Source organism: Scyliorhinus torazame, chromosome 3 (genome assembly GCF_047496885.1).
Source record: "Scyliorhinus torazame isolate Kashiwa2021f chromosome 3, sScyTor2.1, whole genome shotgun sequence".
Taxonomy (NCBI): Eukaryota; Metazoa; Chordata; class Chondrichthyes; order Carcharhiniformes; family Scyliorhinidae; genus Scyliorhinus; species Scyliorhinus torazame.
In genome coordinates, this window is record NC_092709.1 from 315,698,018 (window position 1) to 315,717,741 (window position 19,724).

Below are 19,724 nucleotides of genomic sequence, written 5' to 3' on the forward strand. Positions count from 1 at the left end.
AAGAAGGGTAGCAAGGATAATCCAGGGAACTACAGGCCGGTGAGCCTTACGTCAGTGGTAGGGAAATTACTGGAGAGAATTCTTCGAGACAGGATCTATTCCCATTTGGAAGCAAATGGACGTATTAGTGAGAGGCAGCATGGTTTTGTGAAGGGGAGGTCGTGTCTCACTAACTTGATAGAGTTTTTCGAGGAGGTCACAAAGATGATTGCATGTAGGGCAGTGGATGTTGTCTATATGGACTTCAGTAAGGCCTTTGACAAGGTCCCTCATGGTAGACTAGTACAAAAGGTGAAGTCACACGGGATCAGGGGTGAGCTGGCAAGGTGGATACAGAACTGGCTAGGTCATAGAAGGCAGAGAGTAGCAATGGAAGGATGCTTTTCAAATTGGGGGGCTGTGACCAGTGGTGTTCCGCAGGGATCAGTGCTGGGACCTTTGCCGTTTGTAGTATATATAAATGATTTGGAGGAAAATGTAACTGGTCTGATTAGTAAGTTTGCAGACGACACAAAGGTTAGTGGAATTGGGGATAGCGATGAGGACTGTCAGAGGATACAGCAGGATTTAGATTGTTTGGAAACTTGGGCGGAGAGATGGCAGATGGAGTTTAATCCGGACAAATGTGAGGTAATGCGTTTTGGAAGGCCTAATGCAGGTAGGGAATATACAGTGAATGGTAGAACCCTCAAGAGTATTGAAAGTCAGAGCGATCTAGGTGTACAGGTCCACAGGTCACAGAAAGGGGCAACACAGGTGGAGAAGGTAGTCAAGAAGGCATACGGCATGCTTGCCTTCATTGGCCGGGGCATTGAGTATAAGAATTTACAAGTCATGTTGCAGCTGTATAGAACCTTAGTTCGGCCACTCTTGGAGTATAGTGTTCAATTCTGGTCGCCACACTACCAGAAGGATGTGGAGGCTTTAGAGAGGGTGCAGAAGAGATTTACCAGAATGTTGCCTGGTATGGAGGGCATTAGCTATGAGGAGCGGTTGAATAAGCTGGGTTTGTTCTCACTGGACCGACGGAGGTTGAGGGGCGACCTGATCGAGGTCTACAAAATTATGAGGGGCATAGACAGAGTGCATAGTCCGAGGCTTTTCCCCGGGGTAGAGGTGTCAATTACTAGGGGGCATAGGTTTAAGGTGAGAGGGGCAAGGTTTGGAGTAGATGTACGAGGCAGGTTTTTTACACGGAGGGTAGTGGGTGCCTGGAACCCGCTACCGGAGGAGGTGGTGGAAGCAGGGACGATAGTGACATTTAAGGGGCATCTTGACAAATACATGAATAGAATGGGAATAGAGGGATACGGACCCAGGAAGTGTGGAAGATTGTAGTTTAGTCAGGCAGCATGGTCGGCACGGGCTTGGAGGGCCGAAGGGCCTGTTCCTGTGCTGTACATTTCTTTGTTCTTTGTTCTCCATACCTGGGGTGTATTCTGAACAGTGGTGTAGTGAACTGGTGCTTGGTAGTTGTGCAGCACCACTTGCTTTACAGAATTCTGGTTCATAAAGTACCTTGATGTATAAATATTACATTTCATAAATTAATATTTTGGAGAAATTGCATCATGATTTCTCCCTGCCCATGAATGTCATCACTGAATACCCCATTTTGTTTCTGTCTTCTGCTTTTTTTTTTTAATTCCAGGTATTTCGGCATGTTTCCCCATTCTTTATACTTACAGTAGATGCCAAATACTGCTCCTTTTATCCAAGAATGGGACAGAACTTTGCTACGAATCAGGTATCTTCGTTGATTTCTTACCACCCAAAGCAATTTTTCCTTTGTGCAGAAGTGTTCATAAAACCTTGTTTTGCTTGTGTGCTCTGTTTGGCACTTACTTATAACCCAGCATTGGATATGGCATTGCCACCATCTGACAGTTCTAGCCTATTTAGTTGCATTGGCTGTCTTAATAGGTCTTAATATCTGAGGAGGTGCAGGCAAGTCATACCCTCGCTTGCCAACGTAATTGTTCAGACCACAATTCTTGTAAGGATTTACTGAACTGCTTTGCACTTTTCCTGGGAATTTTGTACAAAGAAGGCTGGGAATGAAGTTGGATGAAATAAATGTCTGTTTTATTTCGGTCTCCTCTTTTCAGCAGCCGCTCAGTTGGGGACACTGCCCTTTCTGATTCACAAGGTTCAGGGTTCACGTCCCACTCAAATTAGCTTGAGCACAAAATCAAGACTCACGGCCAAGTGCAGTGTTGAGGCAATGCTGCATTGTAAGGTGACATGTCTCAGATGAGATGTTAAACCGTGGCTCCATCTGCCTGCTCGGGTGGATGAAAAAGATCCTGTGACATCATTTGGAGGAAGAGCAGGAGTTATCCCTGGTGTCCTGGTCATTATGTATCCCTCAATCACCATTGCAAACATTGATTAATCTGGTCATTATTACATTGCTATTTGTGGGAAATTGCTGTGTGCAAATTAACTGTTGTGTTTTGTTCATTATAAACTGTGATTGTACTTCAAAAGTTCAACAACTGTAAATCACTTTGAGACACCATGCAGTCGTGAAAAATGCTATATAAATGCAAGTCTGTTATTCTTTCACTCTTTCCCACACTCACCTTCACGCCATTGATCTCGCTTCCCCGCCCTACCTGTCTCACATTTTAAAAAAAACAATTCATCCACCTGCCCTTCTGCTGGCCTAAATTGGCTTCCAATCCAACAATGTTTCAACTTTATCCTCATCCTTTTATTCACCATTTCCTATCTTTATGACCTCACCCAGTCCTACAACCCTCAATTTGGCATCCTCTGTTTCCTTTGCCCTACCATTCCCTCAGTTGCCCAGGCATTAAACTCTGGAAATCCCTGGACCTCTGTATCTCCACCTCTTCTCCCACAAAATACTTTTAGCCTGCCTCTTTGACCGAGCATTTAGTTACCTATCTTCATATTTCTTTCCTTGGTTTGGCTTCAGTTTTTGTCTGCTAACATTCTTGTGAAGTACCTTGGGACATTTTACTACAGCGTAGGTGCTGCATAAGTGCAAGTTGTTTTTGTTAATGAGAAATTGGACAATCAAGGATATTGAATATTTGGAATATTCAAAAACCCTAGACTTTAGTTGTTGAAGCATAAAAGTGAGCAATTGAATTCCCTCTCTGCAGAATAAATTAAAGATTTCCTTTCATGCAATGTGGGCGTTGCTGGCGAGGCCAGCATTTGCCCATCCCTGATTGCTAAACAGTAGTTTATTGGAGTGTTATAGAAGTCAATTAAGTGTCTACCACATTATTATGGAACCAAGCCACATGTAGACCAGACAAAGTAAGGATGGCAGATTCCCTTCTCTAAAGCGTCAGTTGGGTTTTTACGACAATCAATGATAGCCATGACTAGCTTTCAGTTCCAGATTTATTAATGAAATAGTCATTTAGTAGTTCAGACCGTGAATATTGCTGAAAGAAAGACATTGTCGAAGCTTTTCATCTTGCAGGACAGTTCACAAGAATACCAACAGTAAAGGGATCACCAGTTTATACTGAATGAGAAGAAAGTGCTGATTGGGTGCAGTGCCTTCAGCTACCAAGGCCCTACGTTTTGGAATTCCCACCCTAAATCTCTTCCCACCTCTACCTCTTTTTCCTCCTTTAAGAAACTCTTCTATACCGACTTCTTTAATCAAACTTTTGGTCATCTGCCCTAATATCTCATGTGACTCAGTTTTGATGACGCTCATGCCCTAGTACAATGTACCATGTTAAAAGGTGCTTTATAAATGTAAGTTGTTGTTCAAATGTGTAAAGGAGTGCCTGGAGCTTCATCTTAGATCTTGTTTTCTATTTGTTATTTGTACATCATTTGTTCGGCAGTGCTTCATATGGCTATTGATTTTTGTGCAAGTGAAGAAATAGATTATCTTATTGCTTTATTACTTTTGCAAGTTAATATTCCCATTTGCACTTCATAGAATTTTGATGCAGATATCAATGGTGTGGCACTAGATGGATGCTGGCAAACCGATAGCCAACGCCTCCTTAGTGAGGTGATGGTAGAACACTTCTTCCGACAAGGGATGCTGGATGTGGCAGAAGAACTCTGTCAGGTAAATAATGAACTTTAGATTAGTTTGTATTCAGTATCATCGGTAATTCCGTATTCTTTCCTCAATTGCTTCTCTGAAATTGACCAGGTATTTCAGAACAGATTAAACTTGCCAGTCAAATGCAGCTAATTCTTTGTGCTCCACTGTGAGACACTTTGTCTCTTCATGTTATTATCATTTTCCTATCATGCTTTTTTGCTTTTATCCGACCATTTGCCTGCACTGTATTGTGTCTCAACAGTATGGAATAAATATTTTCCATTTGCTATGAGCTCTCCCAGCCTATTGTACTTGTATTGAAATAATTTATGCATGAGTCATCTCTGTGGGAGGCACTTTTCTGATTTTCCTTATGACTACTTGGAGAAAGAGGTTCTTCAGAATGTTTATCATTTTATATTTATCAGTTTCAAGGTTTTCACTACAACTTTTATCCTGAAAGTATAGCAAGAATTGTTTACTGATGTGTTTATTTCTGTCACTAGCCTTCATCTCTGGATTCCTGTTTTGTTACTCGAGTCACCTTTTTAACCTATGAGTTTCTTCCGGGTGCTCCAGTTTCCTCCCACAAGTCTCGAAAGACGTGCTGTTAGGTGAATTGGACATTCTGAATTCTCCCTCTGTGTACCCGAACAGGCGCCGGAGTGTGGCAACTGGGGGATTTTCACAGTAACTTCATTTGCAGTGTTAATGTAAGCCTACTTGTGACAATAAAGATATATTACTGTTTCCAATTTACAATAGCGACTTGTATTCAAGCACAGTTGCATTTTTAGATATCAAATCAGGACTGCAATGTTTCAAGAAGGTAGCTCACCACCACTTTCTCAAGGGCAATTAGGGATGGGCAATCCCTAGCCAGCAAGGCCACATCCATAAATGTATTTTTGAGGAAAAAGGAGGGTCAGAGAAATTTAGTGAGATCACGAACTCTGCTATTTTGAGTTGCCATTCAATATTTTGCCGGACCGAGAATGAAGAAGCTGTTTAGAAGTTATAGAATTGAGCTGTTTTTAAAAAAAAAAAAAAATATGCACAGAAAATGTCAACTTCATTTTAATATTGACAAATATAAAAGTTCTAAATGTATCGGGGGGGAAATGGGTAACCCGTATAAGAAATAGGAGCAGGAGTAAAGCATTTGAACTGTCAAGCCTTCTCCATATATGATGCTGAAATAAACGAGGATCAAGTTGAAAAGATGCTTGCGACTTTCAGAAACCCAGAGCACAAAACATGCAACCATTGGGGAGTAATCAAAGGTCAGTGGAACATTGAAAAACCCAGCCAAAATAATAGAATACAAATCTGAGGAATTCAGATCTGGCTACAGTAGTTTAGTCAGATCGCACCTTAACTACTACAGTGTCCATCTCTGATTTTTTTGAGACTCGAGGGAGACATTCAAACATTGGAGGTAGTGCAGGATGCCAGAGTTATAGCAAGACCTAGAGGCAAAGTCTGAGAGGTAATCAAATGGAGGTCGAATGTATAGAACATTTATGGAAAATTGCTTTATATTGTGAGAGTGGAACAAGTGGTGACCATTTTAAACAAGTAAAAGGTGCATTTCGGACTGATACCACATGGTGATCAATATGTAGAATGGTTTCCCAAGTAGAATAGTGAAAGCAGAAACCTGGAAATCATTTAGGAAGTAAGTTGATTACACAAATACACTGACAGTATTTTTGAATGACATCCCTCATCTGTAAATATCTTATTACCATTAATCCCTTTTATTCCTGCAAGTTTTATGCAAATTACTTTTGTTTGGACGTTGCCAGGTTCCTCCTGTCAATAAGAACCAAACTTGTTCCTTGAGTGCTCAGTTTTAATCTTTAAAAAAATAGTTTACAAGCATAAAGCTTATTCTGCTAGCAGCGGATATTTATTTTGTAATTGTGGAAATGGAGTTCTGAACAGGGTTTCCACCTGCTATCGACCCGAGACTGCATTCCACTAAACGTTCTCACCATGGGACATAATAACGAAAATTGTCTAATATTGCTGGAAAGTTAGACACAAAGCTTTTCATTTTACAGTCATTAGGACAAACACGAGAATGCCCAAATTTAAAACAATCACAGCAATTTATACTACAGGAGAAAAGGCTCTTTGGTTGGCAAGTCGACTCAGGCTGAGGCTTTGCCATGGAGAAGGCAATGGGGAACGTGGCTCATTTATGCTTTCTAGAAGCAACATATGTTTATACACAGGCTCCTTGTTCCTTGTGCCTTTTTTGAGTTCCCCATATTTTGAGGAAATACTGTTTTTGAGAAACGGGTAGGTCTGTTGTCTCTTATCCAGAATGATTTGTCCAATTGTACCTGGTATAGAAATGCTGTTCTCATTTGTCTATTAGGAGGCTGGCTTGTGCATAGAAGGAAACCAAAAGGAACCTTTTGTAGAGCTAAATCGCATCTTGGAGGCACTCAGAGTAAGAGATCTAAGGCCTGCACTAGAGTAAGTTGCAATTTCTGAAATATATGGCGTATTTAAAAAATATTTATATTCTCCTTATTTGCTTTTTTATTTTTCCAATTAAGGGGCAATTTAGTGTGGCTAATCCATCTACTCTGCACATCTTTGGGTTGTGGGGGTGAGACCCATGCAGACACTGGGAGAAATTGCAAACTCCACACGAGCAGTGACTCAGGGCCGGGATCGAACCCGGGTCCTTGGCGCGTGTGTAATTCTGTTTATGGTTTCAAATTATGTCTTCATATTTGCTAGCAATTGAGAATCTCTGAATGAATAATGTAAAAGCAAAATACTATCCATGCTGGAAATCTGGAACAAAAACACAAATTGCTGGAACCATTCAGCAGGTCAGGCATCATTTGTACAGAGAAACCAAGTTAACGTTTCGGTTCAATGACGTTCCATCAAATCTGAGCTCTGTTCTTCACAGATGCTGCCTGACTTATTGAGCATTTCCAACATTTTCTGTTTTTATCAATGCCTGAAAGAGCCCTGCTTCTAAAAATAAATGTTTCTTTTAAAACTGAAACACATTCGTGCTCAAATTTGGAAGAGTGGTGGAAGGCATTGAAATTTTTTTTGTTCTGCAATCATAGGTGGTTTTAGTTACTCTGTGACCTATATTCAAATGTGGATTTACATCTTATACCTATTAAATTTAAACAAAGTCATAGATGTTTACAGCATGGAAACAAGCCTTTCGGACCAGCTTGTCCATGCCGCACAGTTTCCATCACTAAGCTAGTCGCACTTGCCCGCATTTGGCCCATATCCCTCTATACCCACCCTGCCCATGTAACTGTCTAACTGCTTTTTAAAAGACAAAATTGTACCCGCTTCTACCATTGTCCCTGGCAGCCCATTCCAAATGCTCACCACCCTTTGTGTGAAGAAATTGCCCCTCTGGTCCCTTTTGTATCTCTCCCCTCTCACCTTAAACCTATGCCCTCTAGTTCTAGACTCCTCTACCTTTGGGAAAAGATGTTGACTATCTACCTTATCTATGCTCCTCGTTATTGTATAGACCTCTATAACATCACTAAACTTCCTACACTCCAGGGGAAAAAGTCTCAGCCTCTCCTTATAACTCAGACCATCAAATCCTGGTAGCATCCTCGTAAACCTCTTCTGCACTCTTTCTAGTTTAACAATATCCTTCCTATAATAGGTTGACCAGAACTGAACACAGTATTCCATGTGTGGTCCTACCAATGACTTGTTCAACTTCAACAAGATGTCCCGACACCTGTATTCAATAATATTTATTTTTTGCTTTTTAAATTAATTAATTCATTCATGGGCTTTGGGTGCATCACTGGCAGGACCTGCATTTATTGCCCATCCTTAGTTGCCCTTGAGAGGGTGTTGTGCTGCCTCCTAGGAACTGAATGGCTTGCTAATTCAGATGGCAGCTAAAAGTCTGCTGTTTGTCTGGAGTCACATAAGATATATGCAGTAAGAGGAGCAGAGTTCCTTCTCTTAAGATCTTCACTGAATCCGATTTTTTTTTTTTTTTTTTTTTTTTTTTTTAAACAACAATTTGGTAGTTACATTACCGATGCTGGCTTTTTATATTCCAGATTTCTATTTAATTAACTGAATACAATTTCTTCAGCTGTCAAGTGGGATATAAAGACGTGTCTCTGAATCATTACTCCAGGCATCTGGGTCGCGAGTCCAATAACATAACCACTATGCTACAGTTCTGTGGTTTATAGTGATTCCTGTCAGAATCGTAATTAACACATTGGTTAACTTATTTTTCTTAAAGATGGGCAGTTGCAAACCGAGAGATGTTGATGACACAGAACAGCTCGCTAGAGTTCAAGCTACACAGATTATATTTCATAAGCCTGTTAATGGGAGGTACTGAAAATCAAAGGGAAGCACTTCAGTATGCGAAGAATTTCCAGCCATTTGCTTTGAATCACCAGAAGGGTAAGCCGCATTTTGGCTTGAAAATGTATACTGTGGGAGCCCATGTTTTACCACGTGTCATAGATGATACATTTTTCTCTGAGATTTTTACCACTCCTGTCAGCAATTCTACAGTTGTCAGTTGCCCTCTGATTCTTCACGCAAACTAACAGTAATTGATGGGCCAATTGGCCTCCTTCTGCGCTGTAGGAATTCTATGGTTCTTTAGCCCCATTAGAGAAAAAGTACTAAGGAAACTAGTGTTAGTTATTGTATTTATTTCCTCCTGCCGCGCAATTATTTAGTATCTTTGGAATGTTATTAGTCTCGCCACCGTGAATACTAGCGCAAAGTATTTGTTTCACTCCTCTGCCATTTCCTGGTTCCCCATTATTATTACCCCAGTCTCATTCTCTAAGGGGCCTCTGTTCACTTTGGCCTCTCCTTTTTTATATGTTTAAAAGAAGCTCTTGCTCTCTGTTTTTATATTACTTGCTAGTTTACTCTCATAGTTTATCTGAGACCATAAGAAATAGGAACAAGAGTAGACCATTCGGCCCCTCAAGCTGCTCTGACATTGAATAGGATCATGGCTGATCCAACACTTTCCTTCCCTTTCCCTGTAACCCTTGTTTCCCTTACTGATCAAGAATCTGTCGATCTCAGCCTTCAATACACACAAGGACTCTGTCCCCACAGCTCCCTGTGGAAAGGAGTTCCAAAGACTCATAACACACTGAGAGATGTAGTTCCTCCTCATTTAATTTAGCATCCCTTTATTCTGAGACTATGCCCTCTGGTCCTAGGTTCTCCCATAAGGGGAAACATCCTCTCAGCATTTATCCTGTGTTAAGCCCACTTAACCCTGAAAAGTGTGAGGTTATCCATTTTGGAAGGACAAATATGAATGCGGAATACAGGGTTAACGGTAGAGTTCTTGGCAATGTGGAGGAGCAGAGAGATCTTGGGGTCTATGTTCATACATCTTTGAAAGTTGCCACTCAAGTGGATAGAGCTGTGAAGAAGGCCTATGGTGTGCTCGCGTTCATTAACAGAGGGATTGAATTTAAGAGCCGTGAGGTGATGATGCAGCTGTACAAAACTTTGGTAAGGCCACATTTGGAGTACTGTGTACAGTTCTGGTCACCTCATTTTAGGAAGGATGTGGAAGCTTTGGAAAAGGTGCAAAGAAGATTTACCAGGATGTTACCTGGAATGGAGAGTAGGTCTTACGAGGAAAGGTTGAGGGTGCTAGACCTTTTCTCATTAGAACGGAGAAGGATGAGGGGCGACTTGATAGAGGTTTATAAGATGATCAGGGGAATAGATAGAGTAGACAGTCAGAGACTTTTTCCGCGGGTGGAACAAACCATTACAAGGGGACATAAATTTAAGGTGAAAGGTGGGAGATATAGGAGGGATATCAGAGGTAGGTTCTTTGCCCAGAGAGTAGTGGGGGAATGGAATGCACTGCCTGTGGAAGTAGTTGAGTCGGAAACATTAGGGACCTTCAAGCAGCTATTGGATAGGTACATGGATTACGGTAAAATGATATAGTGTAGATTTATTTGTTCTTAAGGGCAGCACGGTAGCATTGTGGATAGCACAATTGCTTCACAGCTCCAGGGTCCCAGGTTCGATTCCGGCTTGGGTCACTGTCTGTGCAGAGTCTGCACGTCCTCCCCGTGTGCGCGTGGGTTTCCTCCGGGTGCTCCGGTTTCCTCCCACAGTCCAAAGATGTGCAGGGTAGGTGGATTGGCCATGATAAATTGCCCTTAGTGTCCAAAATTGCCCTTGGTGTTGGGTGGAGGTGTTGAGTTTGGGTAGGGTGCTCTTTCCAAGAGCCGGTGCAGACTCAGGGGGCCGAATGGCCTCCTTCTGCACTGTAAATTCAATGATAATCTATGATTAATCTAGGACAAAGGTTCAGCACAACATCGTGGGCCGAAGGGCCTGTTCTGTGCTGTATTTTCTATGTTTATGTTCTATGTTAAGAATCCTATATGTTTCGATGAGATCACCTCCCATTCTCCAAAATTCCAATGAGTAGTGTCCAAACTTGTTTAAGCTCTGCTCATAAGATAATCCTTCTATACTGGGGATCATCTCCTAATGATCGTTCTCTCAACTGCCTCCAATGAAATAATATATTTTCTTAAATAAGGGGACCAAAACTACTCACAGTACTCTTGACGTGGCCTCACTACTACCTTGTACAGTTGCAGCAAGATTTCCCTACTCTTCCACTCCAACCCCAAGGGCCAACATTCCATTAGCTTTTCTGATTATGGCTATACCTTTCTGTGTTTCGTGCACAAGTACCCCCAAGTCCCTTTGTGTTGCAGCTCTCTCAGTTTTTCTCCATTTAAATAATACTCTGTTCTTTTGTTCTCCCTTCCAAAATGAACAACTTCCCACTTTCCCACATTATACTCCATTTGCCAACTGTTTGCCCACTTACGTAACCTATCAATATCTCTTTGCAAACTGTTTGTATCCTTCTTACAATTTGCCTTTCCACCTATTTTTGTGTAATCTGCAAATCTGGCTTCATGCATTTTCTTCCTTCCTCCAAGCCATTAATATATAGTAAATGGTTGTGGTCCCAGCACTGATCCCTGTGGATTCCCACTGAGTACAGGTCGCCAACTTGAAAAAGAACTCCTTATCCCCACTCACTGTTTCCTGCCCATTAGCCAATTCTCTATCCTTGCCAATATGCTACCTCCAACACCATGGTTTCTTATCTTATGACTTAACCTTTTCTAAGGCACCTTGACGAATGCCTTCTGGAATTCCAAATACAACACATCTTTTGGTTCTCCTCTATCCACTCTGGTTTAAACTTCCTTGAAAAACTCTAATAAATTAGTCAGACATTATTTCCGTTTCATAAAACAATGCTGACTTTGCTTGATTAGATTATGATTTTCCAAATATGCTGCTATTACATCTTTAATAATTGATCTTCTCCCTCATTATTTGTTTTTGGTCATTTTTGGGGGTTTTTTAAAGTTCCCAATCCTCTGGCTTACCTCTAATCTTTGTCTCATTATACGTTTTTATTTTCAGTTTAATACTATCCTTCACTTTCTTGGTTAACCATGGTTGATTTATCCCTTTCCAAGAATCCTTCTTCCTCACTGGGATAAAACTTTATTGAGTCATGAACTATTTTCATGATCGTCTGCCATTGCTATCAACTGTTTTTCTTGCTAAACTCCTTTCCCAGTTCATTCCAGCCAACCCTGCCCCAATCCTTTATAATTACCCTTATTTAAGTGTTGCACAGTTGTTTCTGACCTAAATTTCTCGCACTCAAAATGAATGGTAAATTCTACCATATGAGGTCACTGTTTCCTATGGTATCTTTTACTCTGAGATTGTTTATCAAACCTGCTTCATTGCACATACCAGATTCAAAATAACCTGAACCCTGGTTGGATCCACAACAATTCTAGGGATTCTTCTGCATGGCCACCTTTGCCATTTTGATTTTCCCAATCTACATGAAGATTAAAGTTACTCATGATTGAAGTGCTGCCTTTTTTAATGCCCTTATTATCTGCTGATTTATTCTCTGCCCTACAGTGTAGCTACTGTTAGGGGGGCAATAGACTACTCCTACGAGTGCCACCTTCTCCTTGTAATTTCTTAACTCCACCATATGGATTCTACATCTTCCTATTCATGATCATTTCTTGCCAACGTACTTATAATAATTATAATATAATAATCTTTATTGTCACAAGTAGGCTTACATTAACATTGTAATGAAGTTACTGTGAAAAGCCCCTAGTTGCCACATTCCGGCACCTGTTTGGGTACAAAGAGGGAGAATTCAGAATGTCCAAATTACCTAACAGCAAGTCTTTTGGGACTGGTGGGAGGAAACTGGAGCACCCGGAGGAAACCCACGCAGACAGGAGGAGAACGTGCAGATTCCATACAGACGGTGACCCAAGTCGGGAATTGAACCTGGGACTGTGGCGCTGTGAAACAACAGTGCTAACCACTGTGCTGCCGTGCCCCCCTTACGTATTTCATCTACGAACAAAGCTACCCAAAGAACCTTTCCTTCACTTCGAAAAGTCACATTACCTGAGTATTTTATCTCTGTTTTGATCTCTTTGTAATCATGTCTCTGTAATGACTATACGGTCATATCCACTAACCTCAATTTGTTTTTGTTCATTCATGGGATGGGGCGTCGCTGGGCTGTGCCAGCATTTGTTGCCCATCCCTAATTGCCCTTGAACTGAGTGGTTTGATAGGCCATTTCAGAGGGCATTTAAGAGTCAACCACTTTGCTGTGGCTCTGGAGTTACATGTAGGCCAGACCAAGTAAGGATGGCAGATTTTCCTCCCTGAAGGACATTAGCGAACCAGATGTTTTTTTTACGACAATCAACAATGGTTTCATGGTCACCATTGGACATTTAATTCCAGATTTTTATTGAATTCAAATTTTACCATCTACTGTGGTGGGATTCGAACCCGGTCCCCAGAGAATTACCCTGGGCCTCTGGATCATTAATCCACAAAACCACTTTGCCGCCATCTCCCCTGTGCCATAAATTCATTTGTTTTGTGCTGAATACAGCATCTATGTAAATAAAGAACCAATAATTTTGCCTCGTTACGATTTTTTCCCTTTTTTGACCCCATTTGTTGCTGTTTTTTATGTTTGTACACTCAGTCCCTTCCAGTCACGCTCTGTGTATCATTACCTAAATAGTTGCCTTGGAGTGCTGCCATATCCTTTTGCTCCGTAAGCCTTCGTATCCCCACTCCAGAACCCCCTCCCCTCCCATTTAGTTCAAAGCCTTCTCCACTTCACTAGTTATGTGATTTCCAAGAACACTGGTCCCAGCACGGTTCCAAGGTAAGCCATCCCAACAGTACAGCCCCCACTTTCCCCAGTGTTGATGCCTGTGCCCCACGAATCAATAACCACTTCTCCCACACCAGTCTTTGAGCCACATATTCATCTCTTTGATTTTATATACCCTATGTGAATTTGTATGCGGTTCAGGTAATAATCCAGAGAATAGAACCTTGGAATTTCTGTTGTTCATTTTAGTGCCCATCTCTTCAAACTCTGTATGCAGAACCTTGTTTCTCGTTCTACCTATGTCGTTGGTACGTAATTGGACCACGACAACGGGATCCTCCCCTTTCCATTGTAAGTTCCTCTCCTGCCCGGAGCAGATGTTCTCAACCCTGGCACCAGGCAGGCAACTCGCTATCTGGATTCTTGCTCCTTGCTGCAGAGAACAGTGTCAATAATCTTCACTATATTGTCCCCTATGACCTTTTCCTTCTTATGTACTCTCCCACTTGAATGACTTCTTGTACCACAGTATGCTGGTCATCCACTCTGCAGCTGCCACTCGTCCAAATGAGCTGAAAGAACCTCAAACCTGTTGGACAATTGCAAAGGCTGACACTGCTGCGCTCTGGGTCTCCTTACCTCCCTCAGCTGCAGTCACACCCTCCTGTCCCTGACCACTTTCGACACCAGAGGATTCTATCCTAAGTGATGTGACCGCTTCCTGAAAAAAATCATCCAGATTACTCCTCCCTCATGTGTCTCAGTGTCCACAGCTCAAACTCCAGCTCAATGACTCTGAGCTGAGGCTCCTCAAGCTGCAGACACTTCATGGAATCATAGGATTTACAGTGCAGAAGGAGGCCATTCGGCCCATCGAGTCTGCACTGGCTCTTGGAAAGAGCACCTTACTTAAGCCCACACCTCCACACTATCCCAGTAACCCCACCCAACCTTTTTGAACACTTAAGGGCAATTTAGCACGGCCAATTTACCTAACCTACACATCTCTGGATAACACTAGTATCCACGAGCTCCCACATGCTGCAGCCTTGACGCATCATCAGTCCTGTCATAATTATGTTATTTCATTAATTACTTAATAATTGTATTAAATTACTTATTTATTTTAGATATTCACTAATCTTGCCACAAACTGGAGGACAAATTTAAACCTTCAGAAAATAGACCTTGACCACTTCGCGAATGTTCACTAGATACTCACCAACAGCTTGCTTCCTCCCCTGTGGAAGAGCAGAAACCAATTCCTACAGAGTGGGAAAGTTAGAAAAGCATAGGAGTGTACCACCTTGCACTCCTCACCAAACTCCCTCTTCCCACTAAACATCTGTCCAAAGCCGCACTCAAATAGGAGCAAATAGGAAGAAAATGAACAAATGCTTATCATAAAGCCAGTACATTTTAAGATTGGAAAAGTAATTTTGATTTTAAAGATTGATGTGTGCTTATTTTAGTTTATTTTTATATATACTCTGGCTTTTGTTCCTTTACAGACATCCAGGTGCTAATGGGAAGCCTTGTTTACCTGAGACAGGGAATAGCAAACTCGCCATATATGCATCTATTAGATTCTAACCAGTGGGCTGATATCTGTGATATCTTCACCAGGGATGCCTGTTCTCTCCTTGGTCTCTCAGTAGAATCACCGCTGAGTGTCAGGTATGAATAAATATTGCTAGATCTGATTACACAGTCTTTTTTTTTTGTAATAAATTTTAAGAGTACCCAATTATTTTTTTCCCAATTAAGGGGCAATTTAGCACGGCTAATCCACCTACCCTGCACATCTTTGGGTTGTGGGGATGAGACCCACGCAGACATGGGGAGAATGTGCAAACTCCACACGGACAGTGACCCAGGGCCGGGATCGAACCTGGGATCTCGGTGCCGTGATGCAGCAGTGCTAACCACTGTGCCACCGTGCTGACCCTTACACAGTCATATTTTCTGATGGTTCATACAGGAACTGAACTGAAATTACCCAAACTCATTTATTGTCTTTTGCACCTAGTAGACAAGCGAATCTAGGTCCAGTCTGGATCAGATTTGATCCCAGGTCCCAATGCTAACATACCAGTGTCCAAGTCGTTTGAATGCACCTATATTGTACATTTTTAATGTTGGCTCAATAAATAAATTAGCACGCGCAGTAAATTTTAGTATAAAATCCATACAACACTGAATCATTTGTGCTTTCAGTATGTGTTGTGCAGTGCCCTATGGTTATTAAAGGTTTTGAAGTTTCAGTGTGATTCGTCTACAATACTGGGAAGAGACTCGAGGAGTAAAAAGACTGGCACAAAATAAGGGAACCAAATGGGTTGTCTTTCTGCTATATATTCTAAGTAATTCTGTAGCATAATTTCAGAGATTGACCCTGATGCGCGGTGTAACCATTTGGTGAACTACTTTTATTCACTTGATGGCAGTGTTGTGTCACTTCAATTTCACATGTGTAAATTACTCTTCCTGTTAGTATGTCTCTAACCTTATTGATCCTGCATCAGGAGGCACAAACAAAGGCTGGGTGACCCTCCTCACTTCCAAGAATAAAAACTCTCAAGAATGATTCACCTTAACCATTTTCATGCATTTAACTATTTTGAGAATTGGGATATCTGTTCTCTTAGTCAGGGACTGTTTTGTTTGGAAAAACTTCAGGAGAGAACTTTTATTATTTTCTGTGCTTTCTCGTAACTGGAAAAAAATGTCTCAATTATATGATCATTAGGGCTTAATTTACCTTCCCATAGTTCGCCCTAAACAACTTTTGCAAGGTAATTTCACATCCTCATGGGTTTTTGTTTTATTTCAACATCTTTTCACCATAAACCCTTCAGGATTGTTGAATCATCACTCCCAAATCTTTTGAGGTTGGATTTTATGCTACATCGATGAAACCTACACCATGCCATGCTTTCTCATACCACATGCCTTTTGATCACAATTATTTAAGAGCTAGTTCACAGTGAGCTATATACCATATTCAAAATGTTTCCTATTAAATTGATAGATGATGTCTATTAAAAATTATTTATTCAGTTTTTCAGCAGGGTGTATTGCATTGCCAGCTCTTATTAACATTAAGGCAGTGATCGAGCAGAGACAATGCACTGGAGTATGGAATCAGAAGGATGAGTTGCCAGTAAGTGCATATTAATGTTCATATTCAGATTATACATAAACCCATGGTAAACTCATGGCAGAGCTCGGACCTTCAGCTTAGAGTTGGTAGCCAAGACTAGGAAGGTTGTTGCTAACTGCCCACCAACCAACTAATGACAGTTGGCCAAGAAAGGATCCATTATATTGGTTGTTCAAACATGTTTTATCTAATTGAGTGATTAAAGCCTAGTGCTGCTTATGCTTGATGACTCTTGAAGATGCTTAAAAGTATGATGGAGATACACTTGTGTGTGGGGCGGTGGGGGATGGGGGAAGAGGCAAGAAAATCATTTACATTTGCTTTGCCACCCCTATTTCAGTCTACCTTCAATGTTGAACACCTTTTAGCATTTTAGTAGCCGTCGGGCTACACTAAAATTCTTGATTCCTGATCCTGCAGTTTTGCACACTGTGTTATGTTTTTATTTTAAAGCCTTGGGCCCAGAGTCTCAACTCTCAAAACATAGGATGTACCATAGACTGGATTTCTAAAGCCACTAACCTGGACATTAGCCCCTTTCCTGAGATTTAGTCCTCTGATGCTGTCATCAGACGTTGCCTTGAGACTCCCAACCACTGGCCATATTTTTAAATATGACGGCGCTGCCTCGACAGGTGGTTCGTCCCATATTATTCAGGACGCATTGTTGCTGGTGATAAATTATATTGGTGGTCAGTGCAAACTGCCATTTTATTTTAGCACTGACCATTCCATACAGTTCAGTAATATTTGTATCTTGCATTATCGGTCTATAAAGACCTCCCCACAACATCAAAGAAGGAATGTGGTGAGAAGGTATGCGCAATGAAACAAAGTTTAAAACAAAAACCAGGAGGTAGCATTGAATTTACACAAAGCCATGGAGGACTTTAATTTGGGCAATTCATTAGGGGAAGGATATAAAAACAATAGAAAGATGCAGCTTAGATTTACTCGGATCTTACCCAAAACCTTTCTGAAAATCATCTTACTTTATTGGCTGCACAGCGAAGTTCCACCAGGAAGTAAATTTGGGGCAACACCATACAGTTCCTTATTGGAAAAATACAGCCTCCTATTCTGCCCTTGTTTGATATTAAGTTGACAATCTTAAACAAGGGCTATGAGGCTAGCTGTTGGAGAAATGGAAATGATAACTTCAATTTTCCCACTGTTGTGTTTCTATGAAGCAATTTCACATTGTGATGCAGAAGTACAGCAGCTTAAGTTCAGCAGTTTGAGTAGAAATGTAAATTCTCGGGGGGAGGGGAAGTCCCACATTGGGAGGAGTCGAAGGAGAGGCGGGAGTGGCCGGGGTCAGCAGGAGTCAGCTGACTTGCGGAAGTGCAATGGGGGGAGCAAAGCAGCTAGGAGGGGTCCTAGCTGTGGGGGGGAACCGGGTTGCTGCTGGAATGGTCAAGGGGGAGCTGGAGCGGGTAGAGGGGGTTGGGACGGGGGTCTGCCACTGTGGGGAACGGGCCGGGCGTGGGGTGCGGGCGCGTGGCTGGCCGGGGAGGGGTTATGCCTAGTCGGCGGCCTAGTCGGCGGGGAAGGGGGGCGGGTAGCCCCCGATCCGGCTGATAACCTGGAACGTAAGGGGACTGAATGGGCCGGTTAAGCGGGCCCGGGTGTTCGCGCACCTGAAGGGGCTGAAGTCGGATGTGGTCATGCTCCAGGAGACACACCTGAAGGTGGCAGACCAGGTAAGATTGAGGAAGGGGTGGGTAGGTCATGTGTTGCATTCGGGGCTGAATGCCAAAAATCGGGGGGTGGCGATCTTCGTGGGAAAGAGGGTGTCGTTCAAGGCGTCAAGCATTGTGACAGACAATGGCGGCTGCAAGGGGAGAGGGTGGTGCTGGTCAACGTGTACGCCCCAAACTGGGACTATGCGGGTTTTATGCGGCGCATGTTGGGTTGGATCCCGGACTTGGAAGTGGGGGGCCTGAGAATGGGGGGGGGGGACTTTAACACGGTGTTGGATCCGGCACTGGACCGCTCCAGGTCTAGGACGGGTAGGAGGCCGGCGGCGGCTAGAGTGCTGAGGGGGTTTATGGACCAGATGGGAGGGGTTGGACCCTTGGAGATTTGCAAGGCCGGGGGCTAGGGAATTTTCATTCTTCTCACACGTTCATAAGGCCTATTCCCGGATTGACTTTTTTGTTATGAGCAGGGCGCTGATAGCGAGAGTAGAGAGTACAGAGTACTCGGCGATAGCCATTTCGGATCACGCCCCGCATTGGGTAGACCTAGAGCTGGGGGAGGAGAGGGACCAGCGCCCGTTGTGGCGCTTGGAGGTGGGGCTGTTGGCGGACGAGGAGGTGAGCGAGCGGGTCCGAGGAAGCATAGAGAGATACCTGGAGGCCAACGATAACGGGGAGGTCCGAGTGGAGATGGGAGGCGCTGAAGGCAGTGGTTAGGGGAGAGCTGATCTCCATTAGAGCCCACAAGGAGAGGAGAGAGCAGAGGGAGAGGCTGGTGGCGGAGATGGTGAGGGTAGACAGGAGGTACGCGGTGCCGGAGGAGGGACTGTTGAGGGAGAGGTGCAGCCTCCAGGCCGAATTCGACCTGTTGACCACCAGGAAGGCGGAGGCGCAGTGAAGGAAGGCCCAGGGGGCGGTTTATGAATATGGGGAAAAGGCAAGCCGGATGCTGGCGCATCAGCTTCGGAAGCGGGATGCAGCTAGGGAGATCGGGGGAGTTAAGGATAGGGGAGGGAGTGTGGTGCGGAGTGGGGTTGGCATCAATGGGGTCTTCAGGGACTTTTATGAGGAACTGTACCGGTCCGAGCCCCCACGGGAGGAGGGAGGGATGGGCCGCTTTCTGGACCAATTGAGGTTCCCGAAGGTGGAGGAAGGACTGGTGGCTGGATTAGGGGCCCCGATTGGGCTGGAGGAGCTGGCCAAAGGGATAGGGAGCATGCAGGCGGGGAAGGCACCGGGGCCGTATGGTTTCCCGGTCGAATTCTACATAAAATATGTGGACCTGTTGGGCCCGTTGCTGGTTAGGACCTTCAATGAGGCAAGGGAGGGGGGGCCTTGCCCCCGACGATGTCCAGGGCACTGATCGCCTTGATCCTGAAACGGGACAAGGATCCCCTGCAGTGAGGTTCGGGTTTGGGGAGGGGTTCATCAGGTGGGTTAGGCTGTTGTACGAGGTCCCGATGGTGAGTGTGGCCACAAACAGGAGGAGATCTGACGAGACAGGGGTATTCCCTGTCCACCCTGCTCTTCGCACTGGCGATTGAACCCCTGTCT

At 43.3% G+C, this 19,724-nt stretch overlaps 1 protein-coding gene across 1 annotated transcript in view; it reads left to right on the plus strand.

Annotated features, from left to right (window-relative positions):
* Nucleotides 1-19,724, plus strand: part of LOC140409251 (E3 ubiquitin-protein ligase RMND5A) — a 59,273-nt gene that overhangs the window by 26,735 nt on the left and 12,814 nt on the right. The window contains exons 3-8 of the mRNA XM_072497586.1: nucleotides 1,652-1,747; nucleotides 3,938-4,072; nucleotides 6,438-6,538; nucleotides 8,328-8,494; nucleotides 14,819-14,984; nucleotides 16,368-16,470. Of these exons, the coding sequence (XP_072353687.1) occupies nucleotides 1,652-1,747; nucleotides 3,938-4,072; nucleotides 6,438-6,538; nucleotides 8,328-8,494; nucleotides 14,819-14,984; nucleotides 16,368-16,470 (768 nt within the window). The remainder of the gene's footprint in view (nucleotides 1-1,651; nucleotides 1,748-3,937; nucleotides 4,073-6,437; nucleotides 6,539-8,327; nucleotides 8,495-14,818; nucleotides 14,985-16,367; nucleotides 16,471-19,724) is intronic.